At 49.6% G+C, this 15730-nt stretch overlaps 1 protein-coding gene across 1 annotated transcript in view; it reads left to right on the forward strand.

Annotated features, from left to right (window-relative positions):
• The window catches only part of ALPL (alkaline phosphatase, biomineralization associated), a 47268-nt gene that overhangs the window by 12269 nt on the left and 19269 nt on the right, over window positions 1-15730 (forward strand). Inside the window, exons 3-5 of the mRNA XM_077837153.1 lie at window positions 2672-2787; window positions 6426-6600; window positions 7316-7491. Of these exons, the coding sequence (XP_077693279.1) occupies window positions 2672-2787; window positions 6426-6600; window positions 7316-7491 (467 nt within the window). The remainder of the gene's footprint in view (window positions 1-2671; window positions 2788-6425; window positions 6601-7315; window positions 7492-15730) is intronic.

The following is a 15730-nucleotide window of genomic DNA, read 5'->3' on the forward strand; positions in this document are numbered from 1 at the left end:
GGGATGATTCTCTGAATAAACCCTTCGAAGGTTCACCGGTCGCTCTTGCTGATCTTGCACCATGAGTAGCATCTGGTCACATATCCATCCTGAGCACCTCTCGGAACATGTGCTCTGGAGCCTGACTCCTGGGGTAGGACTTCTAAAACATGGGCCGTTTGTGCTGTGTGCACAAGTGCTATTGGTCCGGCACACACCTGGTCAAGTGCCCCTCGGCACATCTGTCCTGATGAGCCGGTTTTTAAAGCTCTCCGGATTCTCTGCCCTCATCCCCCAGGTTGGGTATGTTGCTTGTCTGAGCTTTTTGACTGGCTTAAGTTGGTGCGAGGGATCATTGAACTTCAAGACTGTCCTAGCCTTTCACAAACATTGCACGCACACCAGTAATTGCCGTGCAAATGGTTGTGTGGTTGGAAACTGGTAACATGTATTCTGCCAGAAATGAAGCAAAATAATATACTTTTTAATGGAAAACCTGATTTTTCTGTTTTGAGAAAAAATGTAGAGAGAGAAACAAAGTGGTTATTTGAAAAATTTTTTTTTTTTTAAAAGGCCATTTTTAATCTCTGACATTTTGACAATTTAACGCCCCTACTCAGCATAAATAGCCTTTTTCTAATAAACAAAACAAGAAAGAAAAATCAAAATGTCACGTCTGTTCCATAATTGCACAGTCAAGGGGAAAATTTTCAAAAGCACCTAAGTCCCATTTTCAGAAGTGATCTTGGGCTCTTAGAAATGTGGACTATTGACTTTATGAGACTTAGCCTTCCATGTTAAGTAGACGCTTTTGAAAATGTTACCATAAGTCACTATAGTGTGCTAGGTCCCAGGCCTTCACTGGCTCCATCTCTGAGCATCATGGAAGTTAGTGGGCATCCGTGGTGCAACTTGCAGATTCAGAGCTTATGGTTATTAAAGAAATACCAGGTATAAAAATGTCCCTGAGCTACCAAAAGAATGAAGGTGAATGCAGGAACAGAGTGTATATTACAAGAGCACCCATTGCAGATAATAGATGGGGAGGGCAAACAGACACAAAAGGGTCTGTCTACACAGCTTGCCCCTGAGCCTGGGTCATAGAATCATAGAATATCAGGGTTGGAAGGGACCCCTGAAGGTCATCTAGTCCAACCCCCTGCTCGAAGCAGGACCAATTCCCAGTTAAATCATCCCAGCCAGGGCTTTGTCAAGCCTGACCTTAAAAACTTCCAAGGAAGGAGATTCCACCACCTCCCTAGGCAACGCATTCCAGTGTTTCACCACCCTCTTAGTGAAAAAGTTTTTCCTAATATCCAATCTAAACCTCCCCCACTGCAACTTGAGGCCATTACTCCTCGTTCTGTCATCTGCTACCATTGAGAACAGTCTAGAGCCATCCTCTTTGGAACCCCCTTTCAGGTAGTTGAAAGCAGCTATCAAATCCCCCCTCATTCTTCTCTTCTGCAGGCTAAACAATCCCAGCTCCCTCAGCCTCTCCTCATAAGTCATGTGTTCTAGACCCCTAATCATTTTTGTTGCCCTTCGCTGGACTCTCTCCAATTTATCCACATCCTTCTTGTAGTGTGGGGCCCAAAACTGGACACAGTACTCCAGATGAGGCCTCACCAATGTCGAATAGAGGGGGACGATCACGTCCCTCGATCTGCTCGCTATGCCCCTACTTATACAGGCTTGTGCTTGTGCGACTGGATTAGAAATAGCTGTGTAGACATTGTGGCTTGGGTGGAGCTCATGCTCTGACGTCGAAGGAGGGGGTAGGTCTACACAGCTATTTTTATCGCCATAGCACAAGCCCTAGTCTGTGGTGTGGTCTTGGAGGCTCGCTACTCCGCAGTGCCAAGGTTCCAGAACAGGTCAACAGCAGAGCCAGGAATAGAATCCCGTGTGCCTGATTCCTAATCCAGTGCCTTGTCCCCTAGACCAGGAATAGGGCCCCTTGCCTACCAGAACAGTTAGATGAGAGCAGCTCCCTTGCTCTCCTTAGTCCTGTCTGACTGGTTCTCTGAGAAGATCTCCCAATGTGGAGATTTCCAGGGACTGCTTTAAGCTGAGATGGCCACTGGAGAAAACTGGTGCCCATCTTCTGTGCTTCCTCACATTGAGGGAAGGGCCTTATGTCAATTTTTGTCTGAACCCACTCAGGAAGAGAGGAAGCACCGAATTCCCCAAAGTCTTCGATGAACTGGAATCCTATATTGGCAAGGGTGAAGTGGTTTGCATAGACTGCTTTTACTGTGTATAACAGCCGTGGGTTGGGACGATGGTCCTTAGCCCTGGACTTCACTCAGGGGAATAGAAATGGGATGCAGAGCAAAATAAACGATGTGCAATGTTCTATTTTAATTCAGCAGTTAAAGGGTTAATTGTGTCATGAGCATGGTTTAATTATACTGTCACCTGATGTTTTCCTCTTGGGGCCAGGGGAGCCAAGCTCAGACAAAAAAGAGGAATAATTGTTGCAACTAATGTTTTAGTCTGTACCTGATCTGGAGACAGCTGTGTGGAGAAGCCTCTGGTGAGTGGGTTGGACCGGCTTTTCTGATCCCCCTGCAATGCCTTGCAATAGCTTTTAAGGAAGTCAGAGTCAGTGCTTTGCGATTCTTCAGCATTGGACACAGGTCACTGCTCCATGTGATTCATTCTTGCTTTGTCCAACTGTCTGCTGCAGGCATGGGAGTCTCCACCGTCACAGCAGCTCGTATCCTCAAGGGGCAGCTGCAGAACATGAAGGGGGAAGAATCCCTGCTGGAAATGGATAAATTTCCTTATGTGGCTTTGTCCAAGGTGAGCCCAGTTATTTTTGCCTGCCTGGCTATTCCTGGGGCATGGTTTGGGGTGGGAGCAGGAGCTACAAAGTGGCGGGGGTGAGGCAATGCCTGTGGCTGAGAATCTACAGGAATCTGTCCTGCTCTGGATTTCATGGCTGGGGCATTTAGACATGTCTGTGTTGGGGGCACTGTGAAGCTGCTCAGCTTGTGGGGGAAGGGTAGAGAAAAAACTGGATCACAGTCATTCAAAGGACTGTATCTCTTCTGTGCTCAGTCTTGCAACGCCCAACTAATTTAGGAGCCTAAATCCCAAAGGGAGCCTAAGTCGGTTAGGCCTTGCAATGCCGAGTGCAACAATGCCTGAAGGCCTTTAAAAAGCTGGCCTGTGCCCAAGGAGGTACAATCCCAGCTCCGCTACTGCAGGGGGGAGGGGCAGCAAGGATTGTGTTTTGTCCCTGTCTCTTGCACCTTCAACTTGTTGTTGTGTTTCTTCTGGGGTGTGGGGGAAGGTTTTCCTCCAGCACCTACTCCCCACCCCTCTCCTCTCACCCCACACCCTGCCTAGTATCAGAGCCCCATCTGCTCTGGGCTTCAGCTGCATTTCCCTGGTTGCTCAGTGAAAGCAGCTCAGTTTGTTTCAGCCTGGTTGCAGAAATAGGTGACTGTGGATAAAGCATCTACCACAGCCATGGAACTGTCACTTTTCTCCAGGGAGCTGGTTGCTTTGGGTCACCTGCAGGGCATTCGCCACCAGTCCTTCCCTCCCACTCAAAATTACTTCTCTTAGGGGCTAGAGACCCCTCTGTCCTTGGCTTTTGCCAACTTCCCCATGGGAGGAGAAGCTGGGAGACTAACATATCTTTGTGGGCCTGTTGACGAGACTGCCCCTTTGTTGACACCCCAGGCAGAATCAATTTCAGTGACCTCAATGCCATCTCTCCAGCAGGTATTGACAAGTGCTGTAAATCAAACCAGCAGCAAATAAGCCACTGGCAAAGGCAAAGATTTGTGCCAGCTGACTGACACACGCCCAGGGCAGCTCCTCTCGGCCAGGAAGGTGTCTCTTTAAGAAATTCAGTTTCCATTTGTTTGGGTTAATTCAAGTGATTGCAATTGCATAGGGATTAATGCCAGAATATACACCGGTGTCTTGGCCTCTCAGAGACCAGGAAAAGATTTATGGCAGAGAATACAGAGGTGCTGGGCCAACTTTGATGCCTTTTGGAAGTTTGACATTTGAAAGGGCTCTGGGTCAAGGGCAATTTTTAAAGGTTAGACTGTGGGAAAGCAGACTCCTGAAAAACCCTCTGCATTTTCACTCTGGTCACAAGAAAGACTTTTAAAACTGATTCTGAGGCTGCCAGGTGTGTGCATATGCGTATGAATGTATAGTGGGGTCAGCATAGCTAGGGTTGCATTCAGATTTGCACATACCCACATATCTCTGATTTAAAATAACTGAGAATTTCAAAGCTGCCTCCAGGATTGGGGTGTTCAGTTTGCATTAATTATGTCATGGATGGGACCTCGAGCATCCAAATCCCTTAGGCTGATTTGAAAATCAGTCTGAATACAAAGAGTTTATTTCCCTGATTCCTTATAATTGAACTGCTCTCCACCAAGCAAAGCCAAGAGAGCTGCTCAACCCATTGCCTGCTTCCATTCTCTGAGCCGGTGGAGCAGGGGGTTGGGGTGGTCTGTGGTCGCACAGAGCTTACAGAGTTTACAAGAGATCTGCTTTATTCTAAGTTTGGTTCCAACCGTCTGTGCATAACATGAACTTCATGGCACTCCACCCAGGCTGTCTGGGAAGCTCAGCCCTTGAAGGCACAGTCCCTAATATCACAGGGACCAGTGTCTCTTTCGCAGAGTGGCAGCTCTTAGGGTAAAACACTGCATAGATGAGCTGCTCTTAAAAACAAACTTAAAAATGCCATTTCATTTCTCCCAAACTGCTTTTCCCTGGACATGGGTCCCTGGCATTTGGGTTGGAAAAAGGATCTTGGCACCAGCATTTGCAGGGCTGTGCTCTTCACCCAGCCCATCTGCTGGCATGCAGCTGGCCATGGGTGGATGGTCTGGCACCGAGACACCTGCTGTTGCCTCCCTGCTCTGAACTGAAGCCCTGATTCAATCCATGTTTGTGTCAATAATGCATCTCACCGCAGTGGAGTGCAGGGTGAGGCTAGCCAGCTGCTTGCCACAAGGTGGGGGGTGGGGGTGAGGGATGCCCCACTTTGGAGGAAAAACTTTATTTTTTGCAAGGTGTGGGGTTTTTTATTTTTATTTTTTTATTGAATAGGATCAAATATGTGTTGCCTAGTGTCCCTGTCTGGTGCCAGGTTAAAAATGTTCTGGATTGAGTTAAAATATGCATGGAGCTGAAAGGCAGGGATTGTGGGCAGCTGGGTGATGGCACGAGGTATAGGGGTCCTGCTGTGCCAGCTCCCTTTTCTGCTGTGGGAGTCGAGCCTGAAGGCACAGGCATACCCCTTGAGGCAATCTCTCCCTTGCTACTCGCCGTTGGGCCCTTCCTGGTGAGGGGGAAGGCTATCAGTGGGTGGAGGGCAAGGGGGTCATATCAGTGCTAGTAGGTGAAAGGGTTGAGAACATGGGCATCTTCCAAAGTTGCCCTGGTGCTGCAGAGGTTGGCAGTTGGAGCGATTTCCTGGCATCACTGGTGGGCCCCATCCCACCAAGGGCAATGGGAGTCTTGGTGCCAACTTGGCAGGGTTGGCTGGGGCCCACAGGGAGGCTGGGGTGCCTGGCTAGTCAGGGTTTGTCTGAAGTAACAGTTAAATGCCCCGAAGTTGGCTGTGGGTGAGGGTGGGGAGTGAGAACTGGGGGACAATCACAAGGCAGAGAGCAGGAGAGCTGCCCGGCCTTGTTGGGAATGGGAGCATCTCTCTGGAATGGGAGGTTCAGGGTAGTCTCCTTGCAACCCTTGAGTTGCCATGGGGCAGAATCCAGACCTGGCATGAGTGGCAGCATCTCTGGGCCCAGTCCAGCTGTGTGGCCTGTAATTGTGCAAGTTATATACACGGTGCATGGAGCAAAGTGGTGAATCTTGCACCAATTTGTTCACAAAACCAGTGTAATTTACATGCTGAGAGGACGGATGGGAGGGCATCGAAGAAAAGCAGCACCCAGGAGAATGCTAGACAGAGCAACCCACTCCTTTCCTTATCTCAGCCCCTCCTCTTGTTAGCAGTATCCACGCCAAGGCACAGGAGAGATTCCACTCCTTTTTCACACCCACTGAATGCCGGCTGCGTGCAGTGTCTCTGCTTTCCCACACCCGTCCCGAGTGCCTTACCTCTCAGAGACCTCACTATGGAATCTGGGCTTGAAGCCTGCCCTGAAGGCAGCTGGTGTTGTGATCTGTTCTTTGCCTGGAGACTGGAATCCAGCTCCTAGCATAGAACACACCAGCCTCCCCAAGCCTGTACATGTTCATTGCCTTTCTCCTAACTCACCCCAGCTCCTTTCCCCATAGGCCATCAGCAGACCAGTCCCTGGTACGTACAGTTGGGAGGTTTGGGGCTCTGTTTCCTCCATGCCTGTTCTGGGGAGGAAAGGCAAGCGGCCAAGGCCTTGTGACGGGGGCTGCTGACGCTGGTCTTGCTCATTCAACCCTGCCGTTCATCATTGCAGACCTACAACACCAACGCCCAGGTGCCAGACAGTGCAGGCACGGCTACTGCTTATCTCTGTGGGGTGAAGGCCAACGAGGGGACGGTGGGCGTGAGCGCAGCCGTGACCCGCGCTCAGTGCAATACCACAGCGGGCAACGAGGTCACATCGGTTCTCAAGTGGGCGAAGGGAGCAGGTGAGCAAGTGGGCAGGCTGTAGATGTCATGTGTGATACAGACCAGCTCTCTGGGCCCAGTGGCCAGAGTGGAGGGTGGGCAGGACGGGGGCATGGCCAGGTCAAGTTGATTCATTTCATCGATTTCTTTGTTTCTGGCATTCCTGTCCCTTAGAGCAGGACTTCCGAGATGTGCTCCTCTTCCAAAGAAGGGTTGGGGGGAAAAAACATCCCTGACCGCAGAAACAACTGCCATGCCAAGGACATCTGAACCAAAGCAATGTGAAGTTTCATCCTAAACTAATGGACAGTGCCCCCTTCCATGTATCCGTTGAAAAGAAATACCTGGGACATTCCCCAGTGAGATCCCCCATCTCCTGTCTGTTCTGGACATATCCTACAGTGCCCCCTCTAGGGCTGTGGCTAGAAAACATGTCCCTCCAACGTGAGGTGAGCAAGGGGAAAACGATTGGCGGAGGGTGCACTGCATGATCGCATCCCAGAATGCTTTGTGTGGTGGTCTCTCCTTCGCAGGTGTCAATAGAGCACGAACAACCGGGAGTCCGGTGGCACCTTAAAGACTAACAGATTTATTTGGGCATAAGCTTTCGTGGGTAAATGCAGCATGGTTACGCTCCGAGATGGGGATCAGTCCCTTTATATCTCTAACCATCAAACCGCATGTCATGCTCCCCACTCACTTATCCCACTGTTAACCCCTTTTCTCCTGCTGCAGGCAAGTCTGTGGGCATCGTCACCACCACACGGGTAAACCACGCCACTCCCAGTGCTGCCTATGCCCACTCTGTTAACAGGGACTGGTATTCGGATAACGAGATGCCCCCGGAGGCCATCCAGCAGGGTTGCAAAGATATCGCCCAGCAGCTCTTTGACAACATCCCAGACATCGAGGTATAGTGTGGAGAAAAGCAGAGCCGGTGGATGAATAGCATTATATTCCTGGGGTTGGGGAGGAATGACTTGGGGGGCTGGGTATAATATGGTGAGGGCTGGTATCAGTGGGAGCTGGCATTGATTAGATCATGAAATTGTAACACACGTAAAATGTGTTCTGCAACCCTAGTTGGTGGCTGGGCCCCATGGAAGGAAAGAACCTGCTGCTGCTTCCAGTTAATGGAGTTTCTCCTTTAGCACAAGAGGTAGAAGTATGTTCTGCAGGGCTGGAGGTTGTGGGTTCATACCCGGGGGGGCTGTTTCAAAACTCAATTATTGGGGGATGGATTAGGAAGGGTTGGATGGTCAGTTGGGATCAACACCCAGAAATGTGGATACTTCTGCTAGGCTTGAGATGGCCTAGGAACAGTGTTTGTCATGAAAGGCAGCATGGTGAAGTATGGAGGGTGCCATCCTGGCAGGTAGCAAACTTTGGCTCTGCTCCCTGCTCTGCCATTGCCTTGCTGAACTGGGTTGAGGGCTATCCATGAGGGTGATGCAGGGTATAGCCCTTTATAGTGATGGAAAAGGACTGTTGCTGTTCTGTACCTGGACTTTTCCCAGCTGGATTTGTAGATTACTGTTGTCCGTAGGTAGGTAAACTATTGCAACTGAAAAACATTCCTCTGTATACGTACAGCGCGGCTTGCGTTTATTTTGGACCTTGGAGAGTTCACTTCAATCTTGTTGTCACTCAAGTCGTGTCAGCATTGTGTGCTTTGGAGCTGTGCAATGTCAGAGCAAATCCGTGGTGGGGGGAACCAATCGGTTGTCCGTTCTAGAAGTAGGAGTTCTGGAACTTCCCTGACCCTTCGCAAAACAAATGTTTTGCTTTCTGCCCATGATTCCTGGGGAAGAGCAGAGCCTATGAAAACATGGGATAAATGTGTAGCCCGGTCAGATTGGTGGGAAGAAAAGATGGTGGTACGCTAAGCTCTGCCCATGTGAATCTTCCAAATGAGACACTGCTTGCAGTAGATTGTGCACATGTGTCTGTTTGCCAATATATGGGAATGGGTGACAGGGGATGGATCACTTGATTCCCTTTTCTGTTCATTCCCTCTGGGGCGTCTGGCATTGGCCACTGTCAGACAGGATACTGGGCTAGATGGACCTTTGGTCTGACCAAGTATGGCCATTCTTATGTTAAGTTCTTATGCTGGATGACCTTGAGGAAGACCATTCCGCTTTCTGTGCCTCAGTTTCCCCACCTTTAAAACGAGGATAATGGCCATTTCCTACTGTGGAAAAACACTTTGAGATCTCTGCATGGAAAGTGCTGTATGTGACTGGGCTACACTGCATTGATAGCTCTTGCCCCAGGTCAGCCCCAACTCCACCTGCGAAGGAGAGGCTCTGCAAAAATAATAAGAAACACTGAAATTATTTGCAGTTCCTTGATCCTCCATGGCTGGATTTGGATGAAGGTTTAGGCTGTCTTTTACCTTCTCCAAACAAGCATGCCTGGCCCTAATGGCGTCTAAGGGCTGATCTACACTGCAGCACAGTGCAGAATACGGGAGATTGGGGGGAGAATTGTAGAGCAGACTAAAGTGTCGTGCTTTTAACTGCCCCATGTAGACCCTGCTGGTGTGAACTGAAAGGTACCTAATGTGTGTTTGATGTAGTCCCGTGTCAAACAGCTGCCAGATAGACTAGCCATAAGAGACCAGGCAGATTTCAGTGGCTTTCATAAAGCAGGCTGAAGAAGACCCTGACTGCAAAGGGATGTATTCCAATCTGGGCAGAACTCCCTTGCCACATTACCTTCCTCTGAGGGTGATTAGTTATTTGTATTGTGGTAGCACCTAGACGCAGGATTCCAGTGCAACAGAATATAAACTGGTCCCTGACAATCCAAGTTAATATCTACATCTTGCTCTGTCTTTGGTGTCCCCCCTGTGGGGGTTGTTTGGGGGGGGGGGCAGGGCTGGGGTGAGGAAATTAGGTGGTACTTTTCCCATGTTGCTCCCAAGCTGCCTCAAAACGCTGTGAGCTGTACACTTATTAGCCAAATGAGCTTGTATCTCACCCTTGGCCGCACTGCAGTGTGCCATGATGGCTTAGGAAACAGGAGGGGAGCAAAGGGAAGCCTGACTAGGCCCCGCACAGTGATCCAAGGAACACTGACAATTAAAGGCTTTCAGATTAATAACCCGGGATCAACTGGCTTATCTGGGCTCTGAGAAAACTGCCCGCTTTGCGGACACTGCTCTGCATCCTGGCGGAGCTCACCCATCAGAGTTCTCCTGTCCCACCCTAAGCTGTGTGCTGGCTCTGCTCCACCCAACGTGCCTTCCTCTGGCAGCAATATTGCTAGCCAGGTGGCATCCGGTGGGGCTGACTCTTGGCCCGGGGTGCCAGGCAGTTAGTGTGGCAAAAGGGGGGATCCAGCAGCCACCTAGCCGAGGCAAATATTGAAAGCTGGGCTCAATCAGGCACTGTGGCAAGTGAAAGGAGTTGGCTGAGAGCTCAGCTCGACATGGTGCTGGGCAGCCTCCATCCCCAATGAGCTTGGAGTGTGTCAGGATCAGGCCCTAGTGAAGTAGTCCTGGAGCATCAGCAGAACAAGGATGTCTTTCCCAGAGCTTCCAGCTTTGCTTCCGTGGGGATAAATAGCTGGTGCCTGCTGCTTCCCAGTAAGCATTTGGGATCCACCAGCCTGTCCTGAGCTAATGGCTCCTTCCCTGATGGCAAAGGCGTGAAGTGATTGTGTGAGGTTTTGGCAATGAAAATGGCGGGGACTGAGTGGGAAGAAAGGGAATGTTCTTGGGGATCTGCCAGCAGTTGGCTGGCCTGGACAGCCACCTTTGTGACTCTTAATAAAGCAAATGTTAATGCTTGTGCCTGGAGAGCTGGTGTGGGCTAGCTGGGTCCCCTCCTGAAAGCCCAAGAGGGGGTGGTGGGCTATTCAGGGGGCTGCAAGGCCACCTCTGCATTCTCCCCCCCCCCCCCGCCCCAAAGGAACATTGGAACCTAGGCCTGTGGGAATATCCCACATGAGAAGGGCTGTTTCTCGGCAGGGTTCATAATTTGGATGTGTCCAGAGTTATGGGTCTAAATCTCTGTGAGCTTGGGTGCTGGTGTAGGGTATTTCAAAATAAAGGGTGTCTGGGCCAGGGGTCTGTAACCGTAAGGGCCATCAAAGCAACTTAGAAACTTCATTACAACCTCTGATCTTGGGCATTCTCATCTGTGAGGATCACAAAGGCACTGGCTTTTCAGCAAGATGGCCACCTCTGCCACTGGGCTCAGCAAAATGGCTGCCTTTTTGTTTCAACTCTGATGTGGTAGGGGAACAAGGAGGAAACCACAGCCTCCAGCTGGTGCCAATGCCAGGGGCCTACGTGACACTTATGCCTTTTGGAGGATTCACTCTCTCAGTCCCATTGCTTGAACATCTCAGTGAGGAGACTGGCTGGATTTGGCTGCTCTGAGGCTTCTGGGGACGTTTGCTGGTGCTTCCAAATCAAGGCTTTGTGTCTCAGGTTCTGAGCACTGACAGTCCCCTTTGTTGCTCTTGGGTACAGGGAGATGAGAAGATCTGGGCCTTTCCATAGTGATCTAGGCCTCTGTCATCTCCAGACTGGATTATTATGTACTAGGAAATCTCTCTCTCTTCACATTGGTCTGACAAAGCCGTGGTCTGTTGACCTTCAGGGGTCATGGGATCCATCTGTTCCCTCAAGCACTTTCACCGGGACCAGAATTTGGCCCTAAATGCAAAGACCTGTTCATGCAGAAGTAGGAGTGTCAATGACAGCCTCTTCTGACAGTGGTGTGCTTCTCCTGCAGTAGAAATAGTCCCCCAGCGCATATGAGGTGTAAAGGTATGCGTCAGGACTGCTTATTGAGGAGCACCTGTCTGTAGGAAATTACAGAACAGGTTTTTGACAGAGTAGACAGGCTTTGACAGAAGTTACAGTGGAACTAGATGACCTTCAAATCCAGCTAATCATTCATCTGCATTCCAGGTTCAAGGCGGGAGAAACCACAATAAATATTGTGGAAAGCTGCTGTCAGCGTGCTCTTGTTTACAAACACGCCTCTCACTATGGCATTGGTCCAGAGCAAAGAGCAGCCCCTGCTCAATCACTTTCACCACTTCTACAGCGCCTCGGCCTTTGTGGGAAGTGTCCCATCCTAACAGTGGCCTGGCTGACTGAGCAAGGGAGACCTGAGTTACTGTGGCACGTTTGAATAAAGCAGGGCCCATCTTTCTGTTCTGTTTGTGTACAGCACCTAGCAAGTGGGGTCCTGCTCCATGGCTGGGCTATTACACAAATAATTACTAATGGGCATGTCTAGGTACTGCAGGAGTGTGGCTCAGAGTCCCTTTTCCAGGTGCCATGGGAAGCTTAGCTGTGTCTGTTGGAGACTCTTCATGTGAGCAGAGCTTTGAGAACCACCTTGTGCCATGAGAACTGCTCAGATACACTCCTGGTATCCAGCATGCTCCTCTACTATGGGCAGTGGGTGGTCCTCAGTGCTGGCTGTTCTAGATATTTCTCTGAATCCTTTTGGTTGCTTTTCTGAGTCTGCTGCTTCCAGAGATCTGAACGCTTAAGGGAAAAAACCATTTACCAAACTGTGGGGTGTGGTGTGGTGTTTTTTTTTTTTTTTTTTGAACCCAGAGCCTGTCTTCTACTTTGGGTTTACCTGTGTTACTCCAGATATTTTCATCCAGGTTAACCTTTATTGTAGATGAAGAGAGCAATAAAAATCGGGAACATGCCACAATAAAGTCTCCATGAGGAAACGCAGGGCCAATCTCGGCTGGGCCAGCCTGCGCTGAATGAGACCTACATGGCCAGATTCTCCATTGCTCTCAGTAAAGAAGGGAGTTCTCTGTGGTTTTCATTGGGAGCAGAGTAACTTTGAAAATCTGGCACTTCATTTAGGTACCTAAATGGGAACTGGGCTCTTCTGCAAATCTGGCCCAAAGTGGCTGCCAGGCTTTTCAGGCAGCAGAGGCCTCAGACGTAACATAGACACAGAAAACAGAAGTGTAATAGTTACGTAGCTAAATCCATCTGTGGTGGAGATTTGATTTCAGGCCAGAGGTTCAGGCTGGATTTAATTTTATCCCGAATGGTGGCCTCATTGTTACTAGGCATAAGAACTCTGCTTCACAGAGGAAAAACACATGTTAGAAGCAGAAAACGAGCCCCCTGGAATGTGTAGTCTGATTTCCAGTAACATATGGACCCTGTGGATTTTGTTTTGTGCTCCCATTGGCATTAGAGTGGAATGAAAACCTCCTGGAAAACCTTGGCAGTTTGATCTGTCCCAGATTTTGTGGTCTGGGATTGAATGAATTCGCTTTCTTCTTTGGAAGAAACCACTTTCCTGACCGCTTGTGAAAGGCTATAATTCTCGGCCGTGAGAAGGCGGAAAGAAATGTGAGTAATAAGCTGTCTCCCAGGGTGACTTTCAGATCACAGTTGGCACTAGAAGTAAAGGGCCATGCTCTGGTGCCCACTGATTTCCTGATGCCACAGAAATCTCTCTGCCACCACAGGGGTCTAGCCCACAGATGGGGCCACTCAATATGCTTTTTGCCAATGAGGCCACGAAGTCATGAAGTGTCTTGCGGCCATGGAAAGAAAGGATGTGAAAATTACAAGGGAGGCAACAAGTCAGCTGGGGCAGCTGTAGTGGAGCAGGTACCTGCCATGGAGGCAGTCTCGTTAATGTAGCCCTCGCAGAAAATAAAATGAAAATCAGTCATAGAATCGTAGAATACAAGGGTTGGAAGGGACCTCAGGAGGTCATCTAGACCAACCCCCTGCTCAAAGCAGGACCAAGCCCCATTTTTTGCCCCAGATCCCTAAATGGCCCCCTCAAGGATTGAACTTGCAACCCTGGGTTTAGCAGGCCAATGCTCAAACCACTGAGCGATCCCTCCCCCCCTTCTAGTGTCTACGCCCTGCCAGCACCAGGCTGGGGAATCCCGCAGAAATGTTCTCTGGTGCCTCTCCTGTAAATGAATAGCCCTCTTCGCGTCAAAATAACCACAAAGCAAACGGCCAAGCCTGTTAGTGGTTTAATGGGCACGTGGTTTGTTGCTTTAAGTCGGCCCTGGGTGGGAAACATGGCGGTGGGAGGGCGGGTGGCTGGTGGCAGGCGGGCAGCAAGCTTGTTTCCCTTAATGCTTTTGTTTTGGCAGCTTCACAGGGTCACCTCCTGAGAAGGGAAATCTGTGCCTCCGCTAAAAATAAGAAAGCAAAAAAAATATTTCAAAGCAAATGCCTAGAGACGGCTCGGGGCAACGCGGGACTCAGGGTCTGAGGTACCAGCCAGGCCCGCTCAGACCTAGGGCTCTGCTCTGGGCCCATATGATCATGGAATCTCGGGGTTGGAAGGGACCTCAGGAGGTTCTAGTCCAACCCCCTGCTCAAAGCAGGACCAATCCCCAACTAAATCATCCCAGCCAGGGTTTTGTCAAGCCTGACCTTAAAAACCTCTAAGGAAGGAGATTCCACCACCTCCCTAGGTAACCCATTCCAGTGCTTCACCACCTTCCTAGTGAAAAAGTTTTTCCCTAATATCCAACCTAAACCTCCCCCACTGCAACTTGAGACCATTACTCCTTGTTCTGTAATCTGCTACCACTGAGAACAGTTTAGGTCCATCCTCTTTGGCACCCCCTTTCAGGTAGTTGAAAGCAGCTATCAAATCCCCCCTCATTCTTCTCTTCCGCAGACTAAACAATCCCAGGTCCCTCAGCCTCTCCTCATAAGTCATGTGTTCCAGCCCCCTGATCATTTCCGTTGCCCAAAACTGGACACAATACTCCAGATGAGGCCTCACCAGTGCCGAATAGAGGGGAATAATTTCCTTGATCTGCCAGCAATGCTTCTACTAATGCAGCCCAATATGCCATTAGCTTTCTTGGCAACAAGGGCACACTGCTAGCTCATATCCAGCTTCTCGTCCACTGTCACCCCTAGGTCCTTTTCTGCAGACCTGCCAATTAGCCGCTCAGTCCCAAGTCTATGGCAGTGCATGGGATTTTTCCATCCTAAGGGCAGGACTCTGCACTTGTCTTTGTTGAACCTCATCAGATTTCTTTTGGCCCAATCCTGCAATTTGTCTAGGTCACTCTGGACACTATCCCTACCCTCAGTTTAGTGTCATCTGCAAACTTGTTGAGAGTGCAGTCCATCCCTCATCCAGATCATTAATGAAGATGTTGAACAAAACTGGTCCTACGACCAACCTCTGGGGCACTCCGCTTGATACTGGCTGCCAACTATACAGTGAGCCCTTGATCACTACCCATTGAGCCCAACAATCTAGCCAGCTTTCTATCCACCTTATTTATTCATCCAATCCATACTTCTTGAACTTGCTGGCAAGAATACTGTGGGAGACTATATCAAAAGTTTTGCTAAAGGTATATCACATCCACCACTTTCTCCATATCCACAAAGCCAGCTATCTCATCATAGAAGGCATGGTCAGGCATGCCCTTGGTGAATCCATGTTGACTGTTCCTGATCACCTTCCTCTCCTCCAAGTGCCTCAAAATGGATTCCTTGAGGCTCCATGATTTTTATTCCAAGGACTGAAGTGAAGCTGACTGATTTTATAGTTCCTCAGATTCTCTTTCTTCCCTTTTTTAGAGATGGGCACTATATTTGCCTTTTTCCAATTGTCTGGCACCTCCCCCGATTGCCACGAGTTTTCAAAGATAATGGCCAAGGGCTCTGCAATCGCATCAGCCAGCTCCCTCAGCACCCTTGGATGCATCTGATCTGGACCCCTGGACTTGTGCATGTCCAGCTTTTCTAAATAGTCCTTAACCTGTTCTTTCACCACTGAGGGCTGCTAACCTCCTTCCCATGCTGTGTTGCCCAGTGCAGCAGTCTGGGAGCTGACCTTGTCTGTGAAGACCAAGGCAAAAAAAGCATTGAGTACTTCAGCTTTTTCCACATCATCTGTCACTAGGTTGCCTCCCCCATCGACGAAGGGTCCCACACTTTCCCTGACCACTTTCTTGTTGCTAACATACCTGTAGAAGCCCTTCTTGTTACCCTTCACATCCCTGGAAGGGTTGGCCCCATCTCCAACATCAACACAAGGGGCTGATTCTGCTCTCACACCAGTGTGAATCCATTGATTTAATGGAAACATGCCTGATACTCACCAGGAGTGAGGGGAGACTCGGACCCTTTGTCTCTGTGTCTGTGTA

This window comes from Eretmochelys imbricata, chromosome 18 (genome assembly GCF_965152235.1).
Source record: "Eretmochelys imbricata isolate rEreImb1 chromosome 18, rEreImb1.hap1, whole genome shotgun sequence".
NCBI classification, from domain to species: domain Eukaryota; kingdom Metazoa; phylum Chordata; order Testudines; family Cheloniidae; genus Eretmochelys; species Eretmochelys imbricata.